The 25,383-nt window shown below is 43.6% G+C and overlaps 1 protein-coding gene across 1 annotated transcript in view; it reads right to left on the bottom strand.

Annotated features, from left to right (window-relative positions):
* The window catches only part of DNTT (DNA nucleotidylexotransferase), a 392,355-nt gene that overhangs the window by 226,069 nt on the left and 140,903 nt on the right, over nucleotides 1-25,383 (bottom strand). The window contains exon 3 of the mRNA XM_070752425.1: nucleotides 21,434-21,538. Coding sequence (XP_070608526.1) covers nucleotides 21,434-21,538 — 105 coding nt within the window. The remainder of the gene's footprint in view (nucleotides 1-21,433; nucleotides 21,539-25,383) is intronic.

Here is a 25,383-nt window from a genome sequence, read left to right as displayed (position 1 = left end):
CACTGGCCTTGGGACATGAGGCACAACGACCTGTGGCTTCAAGCCACACAGCAAGCAGATACCCCGGCTAGCGGGCGGACGCCTACCGGCCACCTGCTGCTGACCCAAGGAAAGGAAGCCACCCTCCCCCGCCCCGGGGTGGGTTCGGGGACCCAGGCCTCTGCACAGCGTAGTGGGGCGGGTTCGCCCTTTCAGATCCCGCCGTACTGTTACGAGTACGGCGCCAGGGGAGCCTGTTCCAGGCCACTTTGCCGCTTTCGCCACGCCTGCGCTTTGTGCAATGGCAGGCACCCAACATCAGCCTGCTACAGGAGCAGGGGGGGAGGCGGCAATAAGGGGGCAGGGGGCCCTTCCAAGCCCCAGGCAGGAGGAGCTCAGGGTAAGGGGACCAACCCCCGTTAGGTTGGACAGGTTGAGAGAGAGGCTTACCGGCTATCGACCTAAGAAAGGTGCCGAGTTTTTGGTTGCAGGTTTTTCTGAGGGCTTTAGGATTCCGTACAAGGGGCCTAGGATCGCTTGCCTTGCTGACAACCTGAGGTCAGTAGCCGGCATGGGGCACGTGGTACGGGAAAAAATTATGAAGGAGGTGCGGGAGGGCCGGGTGTTGGGCCCCTTTGCGGAGCCGCCCCTGCCCTCTTTGCAGGTATCCCCCCTGGGAGTGGTGCCCAACAAAACAACCGGGGAGTTCAGGCTTATTCATCACCTGTCTTTCCCTCCGGGTGACTCGGTAAATGATCACATCCCCGAAGACCTGTGCTCAGTGCGCTACACGCCCTTTGAGACGGCTGTCTCAATGGTACGAGAGTGCGGACCAGGGGCCCTGATGGGCAAATGTGATATTAAGTCAGCCTTTCGACTTTTACCGATTCACCCCGAGGATTTCGACCTTTTAGGTTTTCAGTTTGAGGGGGGGTTCTTTGTTGACAGGGCCCTGCCGATGGGTTGTTCAGTTTCCTGTTCATTGTTCGAGAAGTTTAGTTCCTTTCTAGAGTGGGCCCATGTGAAGGGTACCGGGATTCGGTCGGTTGTCCATTATTTAGATGACTTTCTTTTTGCAGGGCCGGCGGGCTCTGACGAATGCCAGCGGGGGATGGCAGGGTTACAGGATTTATGCGTGGACCTCGGCGTGCCTCTGGCACACGAAAAGACTGAGGGGCCCACCACTAGGCTTACATTTTTGGGCATTGAGGTGGATTCGGTAGCGCAGACTTGCAGGCTACCTGAGGACAAGCTAGAGAGGCTGCGGAATACGGTGAGGGTTGTTCGGGCCGCCAGAAGGGTGACGCTTAGGCAGGTTCAGGAGTTAGCTGGACTTTTGAATTTCGCTTGTAGAGTGATAGCGCCTGGCAGGGCATTCATGTTTAGGCTTTACCAGGCGACGGTCAGTCTGAGCAAGCTGCACCACAGGATTCGCTTGACGGCTAGCGTTAGGAAGGACCTGAGGGTGTGGCAGCAATTTTTGGACACGTACAATGGGGTTTCCTTTTGGAGACAAGACATGTTGTTGAAAGGCGACTTCCAGGTGAAGTCGGACGCAGCCGGCACGGCTGGTTTTGGTGTGGTCTGGAAGGATAGATGGTTCAGGGCGGACTGGCCACAGGAGTGGCTGGGTACCGCAGTTTGCAGGGATTTGACATTTTTGGAACTGTTCCCAATTGTCGTGGCAATCGAGCTTTGGTCCCCTAGTTTCACCGGAAAGACTGTACATTTCTGGTGCGACAACATGGCCGTGGTACATGTGGTCAACACGCTTTCCTCCAAGAACGAGAGGGTGATGGGGTTGGTTCATCACATGGTAGTGAGGTGCCTGGCCCATAACATGCTCTTTCGCGCACACCATGTCCCGGGGATTAGGAACGGGGTGGCCGACACATTATCAAGGGGGCAGTTGGCTAGGTTCTGGCTGCTTGCCCCACAGGCCGAGGAGCACCCGGAGGCAGCCCCCCAGCACCTGTGGCTGATTGGAGGGCCGAAGTAAACAGGGCAATGGACAGGTCCATAGCCACAAGCACCAGGAGGTCGTACCAGCGGGCAGGTAGGGAATTTTGGGCTTTTCGTCAACTTAGGAGATACGATCAGCTTTGGCCGGCCCCGGTCGAGCACCTACTTGAGTTTTGTACACTTAGTAAACACCGGGGGTTGTCAGCCCGCACAATTCGGGGCAAGCTGGCTGGCTTGGCTTTTATAGCCAAGTCAAGGGGTTTCTCAGACACCACGGGGGACTTTAGGGTTAGGAAAACACTGGAAGGATGGATTAGGGAGAGGGGCCTGGCCCGGGGTGACAGCAGGCGCCCCCTTAAATTAGTTCACCTGCGGGGTTTGGGAGACTTGTGGGACGGGCTCTGCCGCTCCCAGTACAAGGCTGCACTTTTCCACGCGGCTGCGGTGACTTTATTTTTTGGAGCTTTTCGTATAAGAGAGGTTTTGGCAGCATCCAGGTTCGATAGCTCCGGTCACGCCTTTACGGCAAGAGATATTAGATTTAGGCGGGGGTCAGTTTTCCTACGGCTGCGCCGATCCAAAACGGATCAGAAGGGATGGGGCGTGACAGTCAAGCTTTCCCCGACTACCCACAAGAGGGTGTGCCCCGTGGGAGCAATCTCAGAGTATTGGGCCCTTAGGGGCCGTGATCCCGGCCCGCTTTTCTGTCATTCCTCTGGGGAACCTCTCACCAGGTACCAGTTTTGGGCGGTGACGACTAAGGCCCTGGCCCGGATGGGCCTGGACCCCAAGCGTTTTGGGACTAACTCTTTCAGGATTGGTGCAGCTTCTTTTGCAGCCGAAGAGGGTTTCAGCACTCCGGACATACGTGCGGTGGGCCGTTGGAGATCCGCGGCCTTCCGGTCCTACATCCGCCCTTAGGTGAGTAGGGCGGGACGGGGTGCGGCCTGGGCGGCCAATTCTGACGCTGCTTTGTTTCCTCCCTTCCTTTTAGATAACATACAGGGTGCGCGTAGAATCCTGATCTGTGGCCACAGCATGATATACTGGGCCGAGAAGAGGGCCCAGGTGACAGCGCCAGGCACGCAGTTGGAGCTGGAACAGCATGTGATTGTTCAATGGTTGGGCCGTAGAGGCCTACGGTGGTTTGATTTGCTTCCCCTGTTGTTCAACAGCGGGAAGGTGCAGGGGGTGCCTGGATGGTTGGTCTTACATGTGGGAGGAAACGACCTGGGAGCAGTGACGGGAGTTGACTTGTTGTGGCACATTTGGGATGGCTTACAGGTAATTTGGAAGCGGTGGCCGGACACCCGCGTGTTGTGGTCCAACATCTTGCCACGTAGGTGTTGGAGGCATGCTAGGAACCCCAGGGCGGTTGATGGGCCCAGGAAGACGGTCAACAGAGCAGTTAAGAAGTGGGTACTCCAGGCGGGGGGGGGGAGTGATAGACCACCCCGATGTCAGGGCATCCCAATTGGATTTATATAGGCAGGACGGGGTACATTTAACAGATAAGGGGAATGATAAATTTATAGCGGACCTGCAGAGGTGCCTGCACATTCATGTGCAGGGGGGGAGCAGGGGGAATAAATTATAATTTTACCCCCTGCTGTGGCCGATAGGGGGCGGAAATGGGCGTAAGCAGCAACTGTGTGATCTCCTTAGGGGCACCTCTACTGAGGTGTGGGGGGATCTCCTTCTCGGATTACAGGGATCGACCGGCCTGGGTTCGGTGAGGGGGGTCGCTCCTGTGGCTCGCTGCATGGAGATTATCAGAGACCAGTGGCGAGCCATCCCACACGCCGTGGGGGCGTGGCATGGGGCAGGGGGCAGGTGTAATTTTACCATGACCCTGCACCCAGGCATGGAGCTTTCGCCCTAGAAGTTGCTCAGTTGAGTTTGGTTGGAAAGTTAACTCCGCCCCCATTTGATTTATGCACCACTGCAGGTCACGTGGGCTTATTTGGTTAAATAGTTAATTCAAGTTGGTTTTAATAAAAGTGACCCTATTTATACCCATTCCTTGTGTCCGACTGTTACTCCGACTGCGCCGCAATCAGGAAATTTCTAGGTTGCTTCTCTCCTCCTTTAGTTTCCATCCCTTGCTTCCTGCCTTGTCTTCTGGCACTTGGAGAATAGGTTGACTCCAATATCTTCCTCTTAGATATTGGAACACTGCTATCACCTCACCATAATAGAATAGAATATAGTTCTGTATTGGCCAAGTGTGATTGGACATATAAGGAATATGTCTTTGGTGAATATGCTCTCAGTGTACATAAAAAAGACAAGATACATCTGTCAAGTATCATATTTGTCAATAATCCTTCTTTTTGTTAAACCTGACCCAATTCCTGTAAATATTTTTCACATGTTTTAGCCTCCAGCTCCCTTATTACAGTGATGGTGAACCTACGGCACGGGTTCCACAAGTAGCAGGCAGAGCCATATCTGCTGGCACATGAGCCGTTACCCTCGCTCAGTTCCAACGTGCATGTGTGTGCTGGCCAGCTGATTTTTGGCTCACACAGAGGCTCTGTGAGGGTGTTTTTGGCTTCCAGAGACTCTTCAGGGGGATAGAGGAGGACATTTGTACCCTCTCCGAGCTCCAGGGAAACCTTTGGAGCCTGGGGAGGGCAAAACACGAGCCCACAGGGCCCACCAGAAGTTGGGAAACAGACCAGCCTTCAGAGGGCCTCCAGAGGGTCGGGGAAGCTGTTTTTGCCCTCCCCAGGCATTGGATTATGGGTGTGGGCACTTCTGCATGTACAGTAGTGCGTGCTCACACTCTTTTGGCACCTGAGGAAAAAAACGTCTGCCATCACTGCCTTTTTACCTTTGTTGGTCTCCTCTGCCCTCTTTCCAGAGTCTCAACATCTTTTTATATTGTGACAACCAAAATTTTACTGCTTGTTAGTTGAAGAACCATCCTAATCCAAACCATTCCAATCGAAACCATTCACCAGGCTTGATCTTCTCCTACCTCTGCACTTCAGTAAGATGAAGGACTGCTCCAATTCCACCCATCCACCAATTGCTGCTCTTGGGCTATCCTGCATCCGGTGAAGGACTACGCACGTTTTTACTACCACACTGTGCGCGTGGCTTATGCAGGATGCCCTGCATATTCTTTCAACATCTTTGCAGTGCAGATTGGGTGCTCTGGGGTGGAGCTCCATTTTCCCTACCCCACTGCATCCCCCCCAAGTAGCCCACCCCTGCCTGCATCCTACCTTGTGGGGCAACAGGCAGCCCCAGAATCTCACAGTTCTGTGGCAGTTTACCATTTCCCAGAAAACTGTAGCTGTCCCAGTCCAGTCCCAGGCAGCATGCTGTTGACAAGGTGTTCCCAGACTGGCTCTGGGCTGTGTTGGGACTGACTTTGTGGTAGGAAAAAGAAGAAGTGGACCCTGAACTGCAACATACAAAACACTCCTTTGCAAAGAGCTGTGGGTATGGATTTCCTTTTTATTTTTCATAACATGAAGGCAGTGCCAGCCTCAGCCAGTCTCGGCACTCAAGATGTCTCTCAAGATGAAGCCCAAGGAAAGTGAGAGAACAATCCAGCTTCCCACCAGCAAAATGATTCCAGCCAAATAATATTCTTTCCCCAGAATATTTTGGAGTGTGTTAAGCATCTAAGAAACAGCCATTATCAGTTTGCTGTTCAATAGCATTTCTCACAATGCACAGGTTTCAAGCCAAGCATAATGGGATTCTTTTCCAAAAGTATTGCAATTGTGCACACTTAGGACATTAGAGTAGCTCCAGCAATCACAGATCTGAATACAGGTGGAAATGAAAGTGCCTGGATTACAAAATACTTGTCTAAAAGGACTTGCCTGCCATTAAAATATAAGTTCAAATGGTGTCTGAAAAACATATGTTGATTACACTTGGGAACAATTTGTAACACAATTTCTGTTGAGTTTGATTTTTGAGCATTTTTACAGTTAATTAGGCATGTTGGTAGATGGGATGTACATATGATGGCTGACTATTGATGGAACACCAATTGAGAATGTCCACAGATTAAAAGCCCCAAAAAACCCTATAAGCTAAATTTTTTACCTTACCTAAATTTTATAATTACCGTTCAATAAAAAGCTATTTGTATGAACACAATTTAACCTTTGTATGAATAAAAGTATTCTTTGTAAACAGTATACAGTGGAACCTCAGCTAGCGAATGCCTTTGATAGCGAACATTTCGGATAACAACCAAAAATTTTGTTAAAAATTTGCACTAGATACCGATCAAAATTTGCATACCGAACAGCCACTTCACCGACATGTGACCTACCAGAAAGCGACAGAAAAGGGAAGTCACTCCCAATTTCTCCCCCTCCCAATACATTGTCCCTCAATTCCACCCTCTCTCTTTACCTCTTCTCTCTCTGCCTTTGTCTCTCTCTCTTGGGAAATCCTCACCAGGGGCTCCCAGAAACTCCGCTCTACACCCAGCAGCAAAGCATCGCTTTGGCAGGGATGAGGATGTGTACTGCTGAGTTAGCCAGTCCCGCCAGTGGCAGCGGCAATTGCTGAGGCAGTGGCTTCCCTTCGAGGACAGTGGCAGCGGTGGCATAGGAGGCCTTGTCCCTGCCAAAGCAACACTTTGCTGCTGGGTGCGGAGTGCAGCCCCCATGAGCCCCTGGCGAGGATTCCCCAAAAGAGAAAGAGAGATGAAGGCAGAGAGACGAAAGGTAAAGAGGGGGGGGATGAGGGACAATGTGTGTGGGGGGGGGAGAAATAAAGGAAGTAGATTTACTTGGTTCCCAGCAAGTCAACAGGGGCTGGGAACCAATTAAATCTATTTCCTTTATTTCTTATGGGGAAAATTGTTTTGGATACCGAACATTTCGGATCCTGACCAACTTTCCAGAATGGATTGTGTTCGTTAGCCGAGGTTCCACTGTATTTGGTAAGTTTTTATTTTACTTTCCTTTATTTGCACAATTTGAAGGTATCCTATAGCTTAAAAAGTTTACATGATAGACAAAAACTATGGTTATTTTTGGATCCAGAGGCCAAACGTTAGTTGAAAACAAGTCACAGATTTAAGTCAACAAAATTGCTGTTTCTCAGTGTTATAATTCAGGCTGAAAATTAAATGGAAGTTTTCTCCTCTGGAAGTAAACACCGAAGACTCTGAGCCATTATCTGAGGCTGGCTGCCTAGTTAACAAAGCATTTGTTGTCTTGTTTTGTTGTATGTATGGAGAATGCCACATATAATTGCCTTTATAAAATAGCTTCTCTGTTACATTCTGGTCCTCCATTCTGGAGGGAAAATATTGACTATTGATTGGCTAGACTATCTGGCAGCTCCCTAAAAAAAGGGCTGGCTGTCAGACAGAGCCTTTGCTGAATTGTAAGTAGTTGAATATGAAGCAAAGGACAAGTTTTATGAAGATCTTGATGCCCTACTTTTATCCGTGAAGCAAACCAACAAGCTGATTCTGCTCAGCGATTTTAACGCAAGAGTGGGATCCAATACTCTGCCTGGAATGATATCATTGGAAAAAATGGAATTGGCAAATGTAACAGTAATGGCCTATTACTATTGAAGATATGTGCAGATCACAATCTGATAATCACCAATACCATCTTTTGCCTGCCCACTTGCAAAAAGATGTGCTGGATGCACCCATGCTCCAAGCACTGGCATCTTATCGACTATGTTTTATTGATTTGTAGCTGGATGAATCTGCTGCTGGCTGATTATGTTTTATTGATTTGCAGCTGGCTGAAGCGTAGATATTAGAGGGTTGTTGTTAATGGCGAGTATTCTGAGCAGAGACTGGTTACAAGCGGTGTGCCACAAGGGTCTGTTCTGGGTCCTATTCTTTTTAATATGTTTGTGAGTGACATAGGGGAAGGTTTGGTAGGGAAGGTTTGCCTATTTGCCGATGACTCTAAAGTGTGCAATAGGGTTGATATTCCTGGAAGCGTCTCTAATATGGCAAATGATTTAGCTTTATTATATAAGTGGTCAAAGCAATGGAAACTGCAGTTTAATGTTTCCAAATGTAAAATAAATGTAAAATAGGCTTCAGTCAGGTCCTTCATTCTGGAGGGAAAATACTGATTGCTGATTGGCTAGACTGCTTGGCAGCTCTCTATAAAAGGATTGGCTGTCGACAGAGCTTTTGCTGGATTGTAAGTAGTTGTAAAATAAAGAGCTGTTGTTTTGAAACCATTTCTGCCTGTTTCTTCCATTCACTCTATTTAACACCCTCTTCTACACAAGAGTTCAGAAATGGCATTGTGGAGTCTCATAGGCCCCCTCGAAATTGAAAGACTAGAGGAGGAATATCCTGTATATATCAAAGATTTCTCAACCAGCACAAGTTGAAGATCTAATATCAAAAGCTAAAAATAAAAATAGAAGGGGAAAGATATCATTAAGTTACAAAAAAGGAAGCAAAGGCAATATATCTAATCTTAAAATAAAGTGGTTCTAACAAGATGCTATCACTGACACATAATTCAAGATGCTTTGGACCTAATTTGCTGCTTACATGGCACTCAGCCAGAGACAATGCAGCATTTAATGGTTGAATGCCCACAGCTTGTATAAGTAAATTACACAGATGCCTCATTGAAGCTCCATATTTGCACAGAAAATAATATTTTGGGACATATTTTTCTAAGCATGTGAATTACAGTCACAGTGCAAGCATCAGATAAAAACAGCAGGATTTAAGATTATAAAACAGTTGGCATATTGAATATCTTTTGGGGTAAGTACAAGTCCCCATTTTCTTATACTACATGTCATTGGTAGTCCCCAAGGCAAGTTGCTGGTCATCTGAGGCCACCTACTCAGCAAATCTTGCTTGTTTTATAACAATTTAGATTTCTGTTAAAGAAATGTGGAAGTTGTTCATTATCTTCAAAAGCTCTTCTGGCCCCTCTGGAGACATCTAGTCCACAAAATTCCTGGAGAGTGAAAATGAGCTTATAGCTCAGAACATCTTTCTCCAATCTGCTGCGCTACAGATGTGTTGAATACCCAGCATGTTTTTGCCATATTATTTTGAGTATTTGGGGAACTGCAGTCCCAATTCATCTGGGCAACATTCAGTTAAGGAAAGTTAATATAGCTAAAACTTGTTTTTTCAGATGCTGGTATGCATGAAAAATGAATGTGTGTTCATCAAGGCAGCCTTCTCTGCTCTTCAACCTATTCAGGCTTGGAAAAAGTCTCAGGATGCCCATGCTCAATTTCTGTGGTTGCTGTCCCAAAGGTGCAACTGGATTTTGTTTTTCCTCCAAGACTTTTTGCTTCTCATTCAAGAAGCTTCTTCAGTTCTGACTGAATGGTGGAGGATGGAAGGATTTATATTCCTTGCAGTCATCTATTTGTTAGCACTCATTCAGTCAATGACCAGATGACTGCAAGGAACATAAATCTTTCCATGCTCCAACATTCAGCCAGAATTGAAAAAGCCTCTTGGATGAGAAGCAAAATGTCTTGAAGGAAAAACAAAATCCAGTTGTCTTTTTAAAAAGTACCTTTGGGACAACCATCACCTCGAGGTTCAACTACTGCAATGCCCTCTACATGGGGCTAACTTTAAAGAACATTTGGAGACTACAATTGGTGAAAAATGCAGCCATGCAAGCTGTCCTGGGTCATCAGCACCCTGTGAGCTGCATTGGATGCCGATTGGTCTCTGGATGCAATTTAAAGTGTTGCTTACGATCCATAAAGTCCTATATGGCTTAGGACCAGGTTAAATGTGGGACGTCTTTTGCCTCACATATCCCAGCGGCTGGTCAGATCCCATAGAGTTGGCCTTCTCCAGGTCCCAAAAGCTATGCAATACTGCCTGGCAGGACCTAGGGGAAGGGTCTTCTCTGTGGCAGCTCTGACCTTTTGGAATCAACTCCCTCCAGAGATTCCCACTGCTCCTACCCTCCCGCCCTTTTGGAAGGCTTTAAAAACTTACCTTTGCCTGCAGGCTTGGGGCCGTTGGGTACTGATATCTTGCTCCAGTCAATAATATGACTGAAGTATGGATAAATGTGGTTGAATGGTTATTATTGGGGGTTTTAGGTCTAGTTTAATATTTACTATAGGTTTTAGGCTCTATGATTAGTTTTATAGATTTTAATGTTTGGATTTCCAACATGCTGTAATTTTGTATTTTTGTGTTGTAAGCCGCCCTGAGTACGAAGAAAGTGGCAAAGAAGTCCAAATAATGAAGGAGGGAGGGAGGGAAGGAAGGAAGGAAGGAAGGAAGGGAAGGAAGGAAGAGAAGAAGGGAAGAAAAGGAAAGGAGGGAAGGAAGGAAAGAAGGGAAGGAAGAGAAGAAGGGAAGAAAAGGGAAGGAAGCAAGGAAAGAAGGAAGGAAGGAAGGAAGGAAGGAAGGAAGGAAGGAAGGAAGGAAGGAAGGAAGGAATAACCTGGATGACTGAGAAACATATGTGATGCAGGAGTCAATCCCAACACCACAAATTTCCAATTTTTTTTTCCTGAGGTAAAGTGTCAGTTAACATACCATGTTTTCCCACACTGACTGGAATGCTTTTTCGTTCAATAGCAATAATTTCTCCTGTATATTTATTTATTTATTTTGTTTGTTTGTTTGTTTTGTCAATAATGTTTAAGTATAAGATACAAGTAAAAGCCTAAGACTTGAATGAAAAAGCAATAGAAGTAATAATATTCATATACATGTAACAAGTAAAAATGAAGAAACAGTAAAAGCAGGAGATGGAAGGCACACTGGTGCCCTTATGCACGCCCCTTATATGCTTCTATTTAGCACATTATAACATTATCAGTGGCCTTTAACTTAAATCTATTTAAGGAACACATTCTTCCTCACTTTGCCAAACTCCTTATTGGATCTCAGGTAGGAGCTGAGGATTTGTCTGTGGGAAATCTCTGTGGGAGAGGCAGAAACATACTGTACATACATACATACATACATACATACATACATACAGACAGACAGACAGACAGACAGACAGACAGACAGACAGACATTTTATATTTCTTACAAGGACCACACTAAACAACAATATAGTCAAACAAATCCAATGTAAGGGTATCCAAAATGTACATTTTGGATACCCTTACACATTAATATAAACGTACCCACAGTAAAGAAGCTTTCCAGAATATAAAGAGTAATTATTTGTTTGTTTATTTATTTATTTGATTTTTTTTTAAAAATGCCGCCCTTCTCCTTTGACTCAAGGCAGCTTACAACATGTTAGAAATAGTACTTTTTAACAGAGCCAGCATATTGCCCCCACAATCTGGGTCCTCATTTTACCCACTTCGGAAGGATGGAAGGCTGAGTCAACCTTGAGCCAGTGATGAGATTTGAACCACTGACCTACAGATCTACAGTCAGCTTTAGTGGCATGCAGTACTGCACTCTCCCTTCTGCGCCACCTTGGCTCTGTTAATTGTCCTAAGTAACTTCCTGTCATTGATGGCAGATCTTGACAAACAAACCCTGTTGTCTCAGATCAATCAAATGGGCTTAAAGAGAAAGAAAGAGAAAAATTCTTATTCACCCAGAGGAAAGTTTCTTAATTGTTGGGTCCTCTGGGCCTTTCCTAAAAATTGGTTATTACCTATAAAGTCCTATATGGCTCAGGGCCAGACTATTTACGGGACTGCCTCTTGCCACATACCTCCCAGAGACCAATAAGAGAACACTGAGTTGGCCTTCTCTGGCTCTCGTCTACGAAGCAATGCAGGTTGGCAGGGCCACAGGGGTGGGCCTTCTCTGTGGCTGCCCCGGCTCTATGGAACCAACTATCCCCTGATGTCTGTACTGCTCCCACCCTACTGGCCTTCTGTAAGGCCACGAAGACCTAGCTTTGCCGGCAGGCCTGGGGGACCATGAACTAACAAATGACAAGGACACATTGCATGAATGGTATGTATTTATGGGATTATGACTGCTTATGATTAATGGGGTTCTTTTTAATACGGGGTTTTATAGTTTTAGATTATACTGTATTTGACTTCTTTTTGTTGTTCTGTATCTATTTGTATTTCTACTTCTATTATTATTATAAGCCACCCTGAGTCCTTTGGGATTGGGCGGCATAGAAGTCGAATAAATAAATAAAAGCTGTGAGGAGGATCTGCAAAGCCAGCGAAAACTATCATCTACAAATGCCAGGGTTCACAGCTGCTGATCACTACCTACGGAAAGCACAACTCAGTTGTACATTCACATTTTCCCTCTTGCCAATCAGCATTGAGAACATAAGTGAAACCTGCAGAGAGGCACAATAAAAGTCTACAAAATTCAGCAAAACCAATGAGCTCATTCAGAATAGGTGCCATGCCTGATTGTTCTATTGTCTATCCTATATGCTTTGTTGGTTGGTTGGTTGTTTTGCCATTTTCAGGTGTGGCTTGGTACAAATACAGAGTTCAGATATTTAGATTTAATTGGACTTGTACGCTGCCCGTCTCAGAGGACTTGGGGTGGTTCCCAACATGTACAAAAACCAGAAAAAAACAGTAATAACAATCCAATTAATAGTACATTAAAAACAGTCTTAAAAATTCTAATTAAAACTAAGCTCTATGCATTTATTCAACTAATTAAAGATGGGTGCCTCAAAGCACCATGTAGATGTAGTTCAATGGAACTACATCTACATGGAGGGATGTATGCAGTGGAGCACCCCAAGGCTCTGTTTTAGGCCTAGTACTCTTCAACCTCTTCATCAATGACTTGGACAAGGAGATAGATGGGGAACTCATCAAATTTGCAGATGACATCAAACTGGCAGGAATAGCCAGTTTGTGAATACTGTACTCCAACACTGGAAGATTTTAAGATGTTGGATAACTACCTGTCTGAAGTAGTGTAGGGTTTCCTGCCTAAGCAGGGGGTTGGACTAGAAGACCTCCAAGGTCCCTTCCAACTCTATTGTTGTTGTTGCTGCTGCTGTTATTATTATTGTTGTTGTTGTTGTTGTTGTTGTTATTATTATTATTATCATTATTATTATTGCAAGAGGGGACCTTGAATTCATTTTGACACTCATATTTATATGTTTGCTACATTGTCCACTTCCCCTCCCAAAAGCCCTGGCCCACCCCATTCAGACAACCTAGCACACTCTAGATCAGGGGTGTCAAACTCAAGGACTCTAGCCTTTGCCAGTGAAACCGGAGCTTGTGGCGGGGGGATCGTACACACACACACACACACACACACACAACAACAACAACAAACACACTACAGTCTATTTTCACTGACAGAGGGCTGCAGGAGGCCATCGTGGCAATAAACAGCCCCAGCTCCATTTTCACTGGCAGAAGGCTATAACAGTAATAAGAACGGTTCTACAACACTTCAATATAGGTGAAGCCCCTTCAATCAAAAGTGAAAAAATTGCCTTAAGCTGATAAGTCGAATATAGTGTTTTCACTAATTTCTATAATAAAGCACTTCAATTTAAGGTACTGTATGTTTAAGGAAATACAGGTAGTCCTTGATTTATGACCACAATTGAGCCCAACACATCTTTCTTGTCAAAGTTGTTAAGTGAATCACTACAGTTGTTGAATTAGTAACACCGTTGTTAAGTGAATCTTACTTCCCCACTGATTTTGCTTGTCAGAAGGTCTCAAAAGGTGACTCTGGGACACTGCAACCATCATAAATACAAGTCATACAAGTCAAGCATCTCTGATCATATAATCGTGGGGGAGACAGCAATGGTCGTAAGTGAGAAAAATGGTCATAAGTCACATTTTTCGGTGCCATTGTAACTTTGGAGGTCACTAAGTGAACTTTTGTACGTTGATGACTACTGTATATCAAATGTTGACACATCAGTCAAAATCATAGGAAATTGCAATATCTTATAACCATGGGACATAAAATGAGAAGACTTGAAAGTTTTACAGCTTTAAAAGTTAGGATCCATGTAATCAATTCACTTTGATTTTTCAGGTTAACAATACATTTTTCCGGGATGTATCCTGACAAACTTCCACTATGTAAACTAAGCCCGTCCCGTCATTTACCTTTTTTACTCATATGAACTATAGTGCTACCTCCACATTTCATTTGTTATAAGAACTGTGCAAGCAGAAACCCAGTAATAGTGACACCTGACCTGTCCTAGGATTCACACAAATCTATGTTACTATTCTAATATATTTTACACACAACACACTGTCCACTTAAAAAAAAAATCCTTCCTCAATTAAATGATCTAACAAGGGCATGGATCATTTTCATCCATGTTTAAAGCCACTATTGTTCATAAATCCAGCTGCAAATATTTTAAATTCTTAATTCTTTTTTCTGGAATTCAAGCTTTACATTCCCCATTCCAAAAGGACAATGGCATGCTGTTTTTGTAGTCTTGCCATCTCTCTTGTTCTCATTATCTTCTTAACTAATTACAGAACAAAGCACAGTCTGAAACAGATTGAGGATGTCTACAGTTATTTACCTTCATACAGTAGTAAATCTTGCAACTTCTAGGCTATAAATATTAATTTAAAAATGAAGGGGAAAACATAGCTGTTAACAGTATTGATGCAAATGAGAGAGAACAATATATTCTGGAACAGACTTTAGATCTGTCATGTAGTAGGCACGAAAACTTTATAATAATGTTCCTGTTTTGGGATGTCAATTCAGCTAGAGGATGCAAAGTTAAAAAAAAATTCAAACAACCCAGAAAAAAAGCAATATATCTTAATGTTAAAATATGTCTGAAATAATTATTGGGGGGGGGAGTCAGGTGGTGTACAGTAAATTTCATAAGTGAGGAACACAACCTAGTATCATGAATAGTGATGGGCGAACCCAATGGTGTTCGGGTTCGGCAAGTTCGGACAAACTTCATGCAAAATTCGCCCGAACCCGAACAGTTCATGGCACCAAACTCCGCCCCCGGAATCCCATCATTTTTTATTTTAACAGATTTGTTATTTTTATTTATTTTTATTTTTACGAAAAAGGACGCTGCGGCTGCGCCACAAGCAAAGGGAGGTCCTTTCACGTAAAAATAAAAATAAATTTTTTTACGGGAAAAGACCTCTCTTTGCTTGTAGCGCCACTGCGGCGTCCTTTTTCGTAAATATATATATTTTACATGAAAAAACCTCCCTTTGAAGGAGCTGGGGAATCCCTCCCACGAAGAGATTCCGGGGGGCAGAGCTTTGACGTCACGTATACCGGCAGGTTGCTAAGGATGTCACGGTGATCACTTCCTGGATTCCATGGAATCCAGCCAGAAGTGGTGTTTGCCAATTTTCCAAACTACTCAACATTTCCACTACTGGTTCTCCAGAACATGTCAGAACCTGCTGAATTTTACCCTCCTCCCACTGCACATCCAGCCCTTTGGCTGTGCCTGTCCAGCTTGCATGGATTGCTTTTATTTTGAAGGCAACTGCTATTTTTTTTCTAATTTACATACGTGCGTGCCTGCATGCCTGTGCACCATAGGTGAAAGCCAGTCAGTTCTCATGGATTCACTGAAACCATTAAGGCAGATCGAAGAGTGGTTAAAAATAAAGTGCAATTGGGGGGAGGGGTATCTCTCTCTCCACTCAGTTAATAACTCCCCTTAACAGTTGCAGCTGGAATGCAGTCATACATGCTGAATCAAGTCAATGAAGAACACAAACAGAGAGGATTAGGGCAGTGAAACCCATCAAGCACAAATTTAGGTACAGAATTAACCTCTTCCCTTCAGGAAGAAGAACAAAATTACAAACATTGTCATTCTGTGATCAGCAATACCCCCTGGAGTTTCCCAAGACCTTTTACAGACGATGCCATGTTGGCTACTTCTTGTTTCTTCCTGGAAGAAAAAACACAGGAGGGGACAATGATGCAGCTTGACCATACAGGCTGTGAAATTAATGCATGTGTGGTCCAGCTAGCTGTATTGATTCTGCTGTGAAGCACCCAATTTAGAACATAGAATAATATAAGGGTTAATGGTTCTTGGCAGCACACCCAAGTTTTCAATTAGCCTGAGCAGCTGCTCTTAAATCCCTTCCACCCCTATAAGTTGTAAATGCTTCAACACTTGAAGTTTTAAGAAGAGATTGGATAACCATTTGTCTGAATTGATGTAGGGTTTCCTGCCTAAGCAGGGGATTGGAATAGAAGACCTCCAAAGTCCTTTCCAACTCTGTTATTCTATTCTATTTTAAATATTGGAAAAGTGCTATTTTATTCAATTGTGAGTTGTACTAAGGAGAAATTTCCTAAGGGTCAGATCAATCAAGTTGGCCATGCCCTACCAGTCACATGACCAAGCCATACCCACCAAGCCATGCCCACAGAAATGGTAGGGGAAACTTTTAGATTTCACCATTGCTAATGCACCTTCACAGCCCTATTCATTCAGCCCTCCCAGTTACTCGTGTGGATCCTTGAAAAAAACCAACTGCTTCACCCTGCACTAGAGACTGGGAGATTTTGAGTTCTCTTCCTACCTTAGGCATGAAACCCCCTGGCCAAAGGGTGGGGGCTGGTGGGTGGGCGAGACTTTGGCAACATTCAGTGTATAAGTATATAAGTATAAGTATAATGGCTCCTAGCAGTGTATATTATTGTTTTTATTACATGTTGTAAGCAGCACCCTCTTTTAAGGGGGGAAGAAGTGTGTCTTACACTCAGAAAAATACGGTACCATTCAATTCTTAGCATTCCAAAGTTATCCTGCTGATGTAAATCCTGGTTACATAATACCTTTAGAAAGAATTATTCCCCAAGAAATTGATAAGCGAATACAAATCAGAATAACAGAATAACTGAATTGGAAGGGACCTGGGGGTGGTGTGTACTTCTCGTCCAACTCCCTGCTCAAGCAAGGGACCCTATACCATTTCAGACAAATGGCTGTCCAATGTCTTCCTAAAAGAAAACCTCTTAAAAGTTTTCTTTCAATGGACATGAGCTGCGGTGGGCTACGAGCCAGAACGCTAAATTGCGCTCGCCGCCACGGCTTGTAAGTTCTTGCGGGAGCAGCGCAATTTTGCTGCTGCAACCGTGGAGGTAGCAAAATTGCACCCATGTTTCAGCGAGGTTTTACTTGTGGCTCTGTGCGTGATTTTGCTACCTCCACAGGTGCAGCAGCAAAATCGTGCTGGTCCCGCAAGAACTTATGAGCCGCAGCAGTGAGTGCAATTTAGTGTTCCAGCTCATAGCCCACCGCTGGACATGAGACGCTTCTCACCAAGGCGTCTTCTGGATGCTTTGCTCTCAGTGATACTATTTAGATCAGGGGTGTCAAACTCGTGGGTCGGATGCATTACATGCTGACCGGGCCTCCCCTGTTTTAATGTAGGAGGAAGGAGGAAAAAGTCATGACAACATGATGATGCGAGTTTGACACCTCTGATTTAGATAATCAAAAAAATAAAATACTTATTTCACGGACTAACTTAACTTTTATTCCAAAACATTTAATTACATTGTTAATTTTCTTCCCCCGCAAATATGTGGTTGAAATAACAACACTTTACTTCCAGTTTCGGTGGATTCAGAGTTCCAAGTCAGAATGAATCCTGCAGGGTGAAGAGCTCTAATTGATTACAGCAGATTGTTAATGACTGTGCTCTGAAACAACCATGTGATTGAGTCGGTCTTTGCCAAGCTCAGAACTCAATCACTCTTCACTCTTCAAATCGTTTGATTGTAAATGCCACTAGCCAGATTTTTAAAAATGCAGCTTGACGATCTCAGCTGGGCACACACTGAAACTATCAGAGGTGTAGGAAGCCACAGAGAGAGAGAGAGAGAAAGAGAGAGAGAAGAATGAAATATTTTGGGAAATAGAATATTATATTTCCCTAAAGGAGAAATTGAGACCATGTTCTTAGAGATAAAAGGCAGACTCAATCTTCCTTAATAGCTCCCAGCCAGTATTGGGTTCCTTAGCGGTACAACCAGTAATGGGCAGCCAAAGTTTTTACTGCCACACTATGGTGGGGCTTATTTTCTGAGTAGGGCTTAATGCTCATGTGACTGGGTAGGAGTGGCTTGATGGCCATGTGACCAGGTAGGAGTGGCTTGAATTATCATCATTGTTCAAGTGAACTGTTAAGTCCTTGACTTACAACCTTACCAGTGTCGCTCGCTGGGGTGAAAATTTGCTTCGCGTTTCCCACGCTCTCCTTCCTGGGGCACACACACACACCGCCTCAAGCTAGGTAGTTAGGCTGCCAGAAGCATAAATCCTGCCAGCACTGTTTCCACCCAGGCCTTCTGCTTGCACCTCAGACGGGAGGTGGTCACGTGAGGCTGGAGGGGAGCCAGGCAGGAGAGAAGGAAGCTCATCTAAGACCAGGAAGGAGGAAAGAGGAAAAAAGCAAGAAGTGCAGATGCAGCAGCAGAGAAAAAAAGGAGAGCCGAGCCGAGACCAGTACTCCAGGAAGTGACAGCCGCCGATCAACTGGAACTGTGCACGCATCTTCATTTCTGCCGTTGGAACTGCATTCCACCCCATCCTGCCTGCTGCCCATCTCTGGGTACAACCATACTGCACACCAGTAGCAGAAACGCCTGTTTTTACTACCAGTAAAAAGCAACCCCCGCCTGTTCCCAGCAGATATTTTGTGCCCATTAAGAAAGATTGGGCCATCATATTCACAAAACAAAAGAACTTCCCCTCCAAGAATGGGATTATAATGTACATTTTCCTCCACCCAAAATTCTAAGAACAAGATATGACCCTTTAGGACAGGGGTTCTCAACCTTTCTAGCGCCACGACCCCTTAGTACAGTTCCTCATGTTGTGGTGACCCCCAATTCTCCCAACAGAGCTTTAAGCTGACTGGCAGGAAGGTCAGAGGGACCCCCCCACTGTAAGCGCCTGATTGGTCAGATTGTAAAAATATGTTCCAAGGCACCAGAATAGAAGCTTTAGTTCCTAATACATGGGAAATTTGTCTTTTCTCATGGTCTTAGGTGACCCGTGTGAAATGGTCATTTGACTCCCAAAGGGGCCCTGACCCCCCAGATTGAGAACAATTGCTTTAGGACATAATAGGATTAACCCACCACCATTTTAAAAAAGAAAAAAGCCCCTTAATCACACAACCCCCCAGACAGTCACAGAAACCTATAAAGATCCATCCACTTATTCAACCATTTTGTTAGCTGCCCCAGAACCGCACGCTGCTGGTGGTCCTGCTTCATCAATAAATTTTCTTTCCAATCAGCCTCCATGATGTTTCTAGTGACTTTTTTGCTAGCTTGGAACTGAACCAGATGGATTTTTCTTCCAACAGAGAACACCGCCTACATATTTACTATTGGAGAAGAATTTTGACAAAAGGTTCATTTATCAAGCCTCTTCTTTGCTAGGGTGTTTCCAAGCAGATCCTGGAGAGCAACCTGTGGAAATACCCTGATTATTAATTTTCTGCATGAAACAGAAATTGAAATAGATGTCTTACAAAATCCTCTCCAGTTTTATGATTGACCTCATGATCATAGAAACATAGAAACAGGCATGTTTAAATTCAGTTACTGTGGATTTACCAACTACATCTGCTGGAAGTTTGTTCCAAGGATCTACTACTCTTTCAGTAAAATAATATTTTCTCCTGTTGCTTCTGATCTTTCCCCCAACTAACCTCAGATTGTGTCCCCTTGTTCTTGTGTTCACTTTCCTATTAAAAACACTTCCCTCCTGAACCTTATTTAACCCTTTAACATATTTAAATGTTTCTATCATGTCCCCCACTTTCCCTTCTGTCCTTCAGACTATACAGATGGAGTTCATTAAGTCTTTCCTGATATGTTTTATGCTTAAGACCTTCCACCATTTTTGTAGCCCATCTTCGGACCCATTCAATTTTATCAATATCTTTTTGTAGGTGAGGTCTCCAGAACTGAACACAGTATTCCAAATGTGGTCTCACCAACGCTCTATACAGCGAGATCACAATCTCCCTCTTCCTGCTTGTTATACCTCTAGCTATGCAGCCAAGCATTCTGCTTGCTTTTCCAACCACCTGACTGCACTGTTCACCCATCACTACCCCTAAATCCTGCTCTTCTGAAGTTTTTGCCAACACAGAACTGCCAATACAATACTCAGATCATCAGTTTGTTATTTGCTTATTTATTGCTGGGCATATATGTTGTCCAATCAATAGCAACTCTGTGCAGTTGGTATACTTTAGAAATCATATTAATCTGCCATTGCTCTTCAGATCCCAAGAAAGATAAATTTATCTCAGAGATTCCTTCAACCAATTGCTATGAAGATGTATTTGGGTAAAAAACAGAGCTGTTTGAGTTGGCTTTCTCATGCACACATATAAAGAGAGAGGGAAACACAGAGAAATAGAGAAAACAAGGTGTGATTCACACCCTCTGGTGTCAGTTTATGATGCTGGGACTGTGTGTGTGAACTGAACTAAGTAACCATGTGGAAAAAGGCTAATGGGATGCATATTTCCTTCACACTTCCTCCTTGCAGGATGCTGATTAGCTCAGAATGGATCTGCCTCTGCATTTTTCTGCACTCAGACACAATTCCCAGCCATTTGACAAGTAGCTCCAATAACTCTGGATGGATGAGATCAAAGGAACTGTCATTCATTCTCAAGTATCTTTACCCAATTGATTCTTGTCAATGTATTGGAACAACTACTCTCAGAAAATGTGTTCAAGATAATAAATTCCAGAAATTATTAGGTTGCAGCTCACATAGAAAGAAGCCTCTCTATGCCCTATATCACAGGCCTCCGGTGCAGGAAATTCCATTCTACCTATGGAGAGTCAAGTTCAATGATATCCCTAACAATGTGTAACAATGGGGGAAAGCTCCTTGTCACTCAGTGTTGAATTGTGCATGGGAATGTATCACCTATACCAATGAAGGCGAACCTTTTTTTTTCCTTGGGTACCAAAAGAGCATGTGAGTGCGCTATTTTGCGTGCATGAGTGCCCACACCCATAATTCAATGCCAGCTTCCCCCACCCCCTGGAAGCCAGAAACAGCCTGTTTCCCAACTTCTGGTGGGCCCAGTAGGCTCAGGTTTCCCCCTCTCCATGCTTCTATGGCTTCCCCGGAGCCAGGGGAGGGTAAAAACACCCTCCCTCATCCCCCTGGAGACTCTCTGGAAGACAAAAACACCCTCCCAGAATCTCTGTGTGAGCCAAAAATCAGCTAGCCAGCACACATATGCACGTTGGAGGTGAGCTAGGGTAACGGCTCGCGTACCAGCAGATATGTCATAGGTTTCCCCATCACTGATCTGTACAGAACTTTATGATCAAAGAGTTTGTAAATGTGTAAGATTTAATCCAAAATTATCCAAACATTGTATGAATTTTTGCTTAAAAATAAATCCAATTGTAATTTGCAGGAATTATTTCCAAATTGGAAACAAAAACCTGGAATGGTTATTTCTTCTAATTCACAGATTTATGACTCATGATTTGCATATGAAAAATACTAGCAAAATTCCTTTAACCTTGACAGTAAAACTATCTCTATATATATATTACCGTCAACTTTTGGTTGTAATTCTTTAACGTTGTCCTTCTCTGGCAGGCATATGGGGAAATACGAATTCCGCCAATATCTGGAGTAGCAGAATTATCTTCATCTACCTAAGTGGATGGGGACAAAAGATAACATTTGTCAACCAACAAGTTGGAGAACAAAGGTTTCAAATCAATTCAAATGAGTATCCTGATTTGTCGTAAGTATATTTCATGCACAATTACCTCCAACCATATTCACATTAAAGTGGATACAGATAAAGCTCTTCCTTGTTGTCCCATTTGAAAAAAATTAAGACTTATTTATTTATTTAATTGGATTTGTATGCCGCCCCTCTCCGAGGACTCAGGGTGGCTCACAGCATATATAAAACAGAACAATAATATGATCCAATTAATACTACAATTTAAAAACAATTAAAAGAGAAGATTAACCAAAATAAATAACTTATTAACCAAACACTCAGCAATCATACTTAAGGCATTCAGTGATCAGGGGAAGATCTAAAAGTCCCAAGCCTGGTGGCAAAGATGAATTTTTAAGCTCTTTTGGAAGGCAAGGAGGGAGGGGCAGTGCAAATCTCTGGGGGGAGTTGATTCCAGAGGGGCGGGGCTCCCACAGAGAAGGCTCTATCCCTAGGTCCTGCCAACTGACATTGTTTGGTCGACGGGACCCTAAGTAGGCCAACTCTGTGGGACCTCACCAGTCACTGGGATTTGTGTCTAATCTCTGCCTCGAAACACAATACAGGTGAAATTCGAAAAATTACAATATCATACAAACATTCATTTGTTTCAGTAATTCAACTTAAAAGGTGATATTAATGTATGTGAGAGACTCATTACATGCAAAGCAAGATACAGTAGTTCAAGCCGTGATTTGTCACAATTGTGATGATGATGGGGTACAACTCATAAAAACTCCAAATCCACAATCTCAGAAAATTAGAATATTGTGAAAAAGTGCAATATTCCAGGCTCAAAATGTCCCACTCTAATTAGCTAATTAAGCCATAACACCTGCAAAGGGTTCCTGAGCCTTTAAATGGTATCTCAGTCTGGCTCAGTAGGAATCACAATCATGGGAAAGACTGCTGACCTGGCAGTTGTGCAGAAAACCATCATTGACACCCTCCATAAGGAGGGAAAGCCTCAAAAGGTAATTGCAAATGATGTTGGATGTTCCTGAAGTGCTGTATCAAAGCACATTAATAGAAAGTTATGTGGAAGAGGAAAGTGTGGAAGAAAAAAGATGCACAGGTAGCAGGAATGACCGCAGCCTGGAAAGGATTGTCAGGAAAAAGCCATTCAAAAGTGTTGGGGACTTTCACAAGGAGTGGACTGAGTCTGGAGTCAGTGCATTAAGAGCCACCACACAGAGAGAGATCCTGGACATGGGCTTCAAATGTCATATTCTCTTGTCAAGCCACTCCTGAACAACAAACAATGTCAAAAGCGTCTTAACTAAGCTAAAGAAAAACAGACCTGGTCTATTGCTCAGTGGTCCAAAGTCCTCCTTTCTGATGAGAGCAGCTTTTGCATCTCATTTGGAAACCAAGGACCAAGAGTATGGAGGAAGAATGGAGAGGCACACACTGCAAGTTGCTTGAAATCCAATGTGAAGTTTCCACAGTCTGTGTTGATTTGGGGAGCCATGTCCTCTGCTGGTGTTGGTCCATTGTGCTTTCTTAAGTCAAAGGTCAATGCAGCCAACTTCAAGGAGATTTTGGAGCACTTCATGCTTCCTTCCACAGACGAGCTTTATGGGGATACTGACGTCATTTTCCAGCAGGACTTGACATCTGCCCACACTGCCAAAAGCATCAAAACCTAGTTCAATGACTGTGGGATTATTGAGCTTGATTGGTCAGCAAACTTGCTTGACCTGAATCCCAAAGAAAATCTATGGGGCATTGCCAAGAAGAAAAATGAGAGACATGAGGCAAAACAATGCAAAAGAGCTGAAGGCCATCCTAGTCTTCCATAACATCTCAGCAGTGCCACAGGGTGATAGCTTCTATGCCACGCCACATTGAGTAGTAATTGCTACAAAAGGGGCCCAAACCAAGTACTGAGTACATACACATGCTTATACTTTTCAAAGGTCCGATATTGTTCTATGTATAATCATTGTTTTATTGATCACGTGTAATATTCTAATTTTTTGAGATTGTGGATTTGAGGTTTTCATGAGCTGTACCCTATAATTATGACAAATCATGGCTTGAACTATCTTGCTTTGCATGTCATCTATTAGTTTCACCTTTTAAGTTGCATTACTGAAATAAATGAACTTTTGCACAATATTCTAATTGTTTGAGTTTCATCTGTGTTCCCTCGATTTAGGCAGAATTGTTTTCAGGAAAGTAAAAGTGTTAATATAGGAAAATCTGATATAACAGAAACTTTATACTTCTGATTTAAAGTTATAAATACATTATCCTATACACCTGTATGTATTTAGTATTGTACAATGGTTAACAGAAATCTCAAATAAACTTTGTACAACCAAAACCCAGAACAGAATTCATATAAAAATTGTTATGAAGTAAAAACAGGTAGAAGATACCCTGATATGAATATGTTTAAAGCCGCTTGTGATGCTTTGCTATGAGAATGAACTGAGTGCAGGCTACTTTGCCACCTCTAGAAATAAGGAAGAGTTGAAACAAAGGTTAATTGGTTTTTAAAGGTTTTCAAATTAATTCTGCTGTAATTTAATTGGAGCTACATGGAATAGGCATTGCTTATGTTACGACCAGCTAATTTTAGATGAAGGTCAGTGACAAATATTGGACTCTAGTAAGGTGACAAGACTTGCCCACTGCAGGACACCCAGAAAGGTCACTCTTTCCTAGGAGATGGGAGAACACTGCTATGATTTGATGCTATAATTAGGCAGAATAAAGCAAATTTAGGATATCAGCATAGAAGAGCAAACTGTGTATTTAAAAGGGTATTTGCGTTCTCCACAATCAAGCTCCAATTATTTTTAGGTAGAAACGATAATGTAATTGATCTAAAACAAGGAAATGTTCAGGTAATCAAACAATTACAAAATTGGGGACATTCAAACTTCAATTGAGACAATAATTATTTCATTAACTTATTCAATCTACTTACCAGCTACCTTAGAGATTAAAAGAAAGAGGCTGTTATGTGGTTGTAGAATAATAAAACATATTGCCTACACCAAGTCAGTACCGATTATTTATAACAGCCTGAAAACAAACCAAATTAAAATGGCTCACCCCACCTAATGAGATAATCAAATTAAAACAAATTCCTTTCAGCATCTCAGTGGCACCCATAAAAGGAAGCAATAAAGAAAAAAAATCATTTTAGCTCTTCTAAGAGGGTGAGATCTGATACTCTCATACATTGTCTCCACAGTAGTCAAACTGTTTTTATTTATTTATTTATTTGATTTTTATGCCGCCCTTCTCCTTAGACTCAGGGCGGCTTACAACATGTTAGCCATAGCACTTTTTAACAGAGCCAAGATATTGCCCCCACAATCCGGGTCCTCATTTTACCCACCTCGGAAGGATGGAAGGCTGAGTCAACCTTGAGCCGGTGATGAGATTTGAACCGCTGACCTACAGATCTGTAGTCAGCTTCAGTGGCATGCAGTACAGCACTCTACCTGCTGAGCCACCCTGGCTCTTCTTCTGTTAAACTGTTTTTAGGAGATTAAGTAATAAACTCTATAATGGAGACACACACAGAAATGTGTAAAGTAACAAAAGGGAGTATTAGGACAGGGACAGTAGGCATGTTGGTGTACTTATGCACACCCCTTAAAGACCACTTAGGAATGGGAGTGAGGTTGACAGTAGACAGTGTACGGTTAAGGTTTTGGGGGTTTGGGAAAGAACCCACAGAGTCAGACATTGCATTCCTGGCATTGATACTGTTACTAAAGTTGCATTTTCTGCAATCGAGTTATGGTA

The sequence above is a fragment of the Erythrolamprus reginae genome, chromosome 5, assembly GCF_031021105.1.
Source record: "Erythrolamprus reginae isolate rEryReg1 chromosome 5, rEryReg1.hap1, whole genome shotgun sequence".
NCBI lineage: Eukaryota > Metazoa > Chordata > Lepidosauria > Squamata > Dipsadidae > Erythrolamprus > Erythrolamprus reginae.
This window is presented reverse-complemented; position numbering and strand designations above follow the sequence as displayed.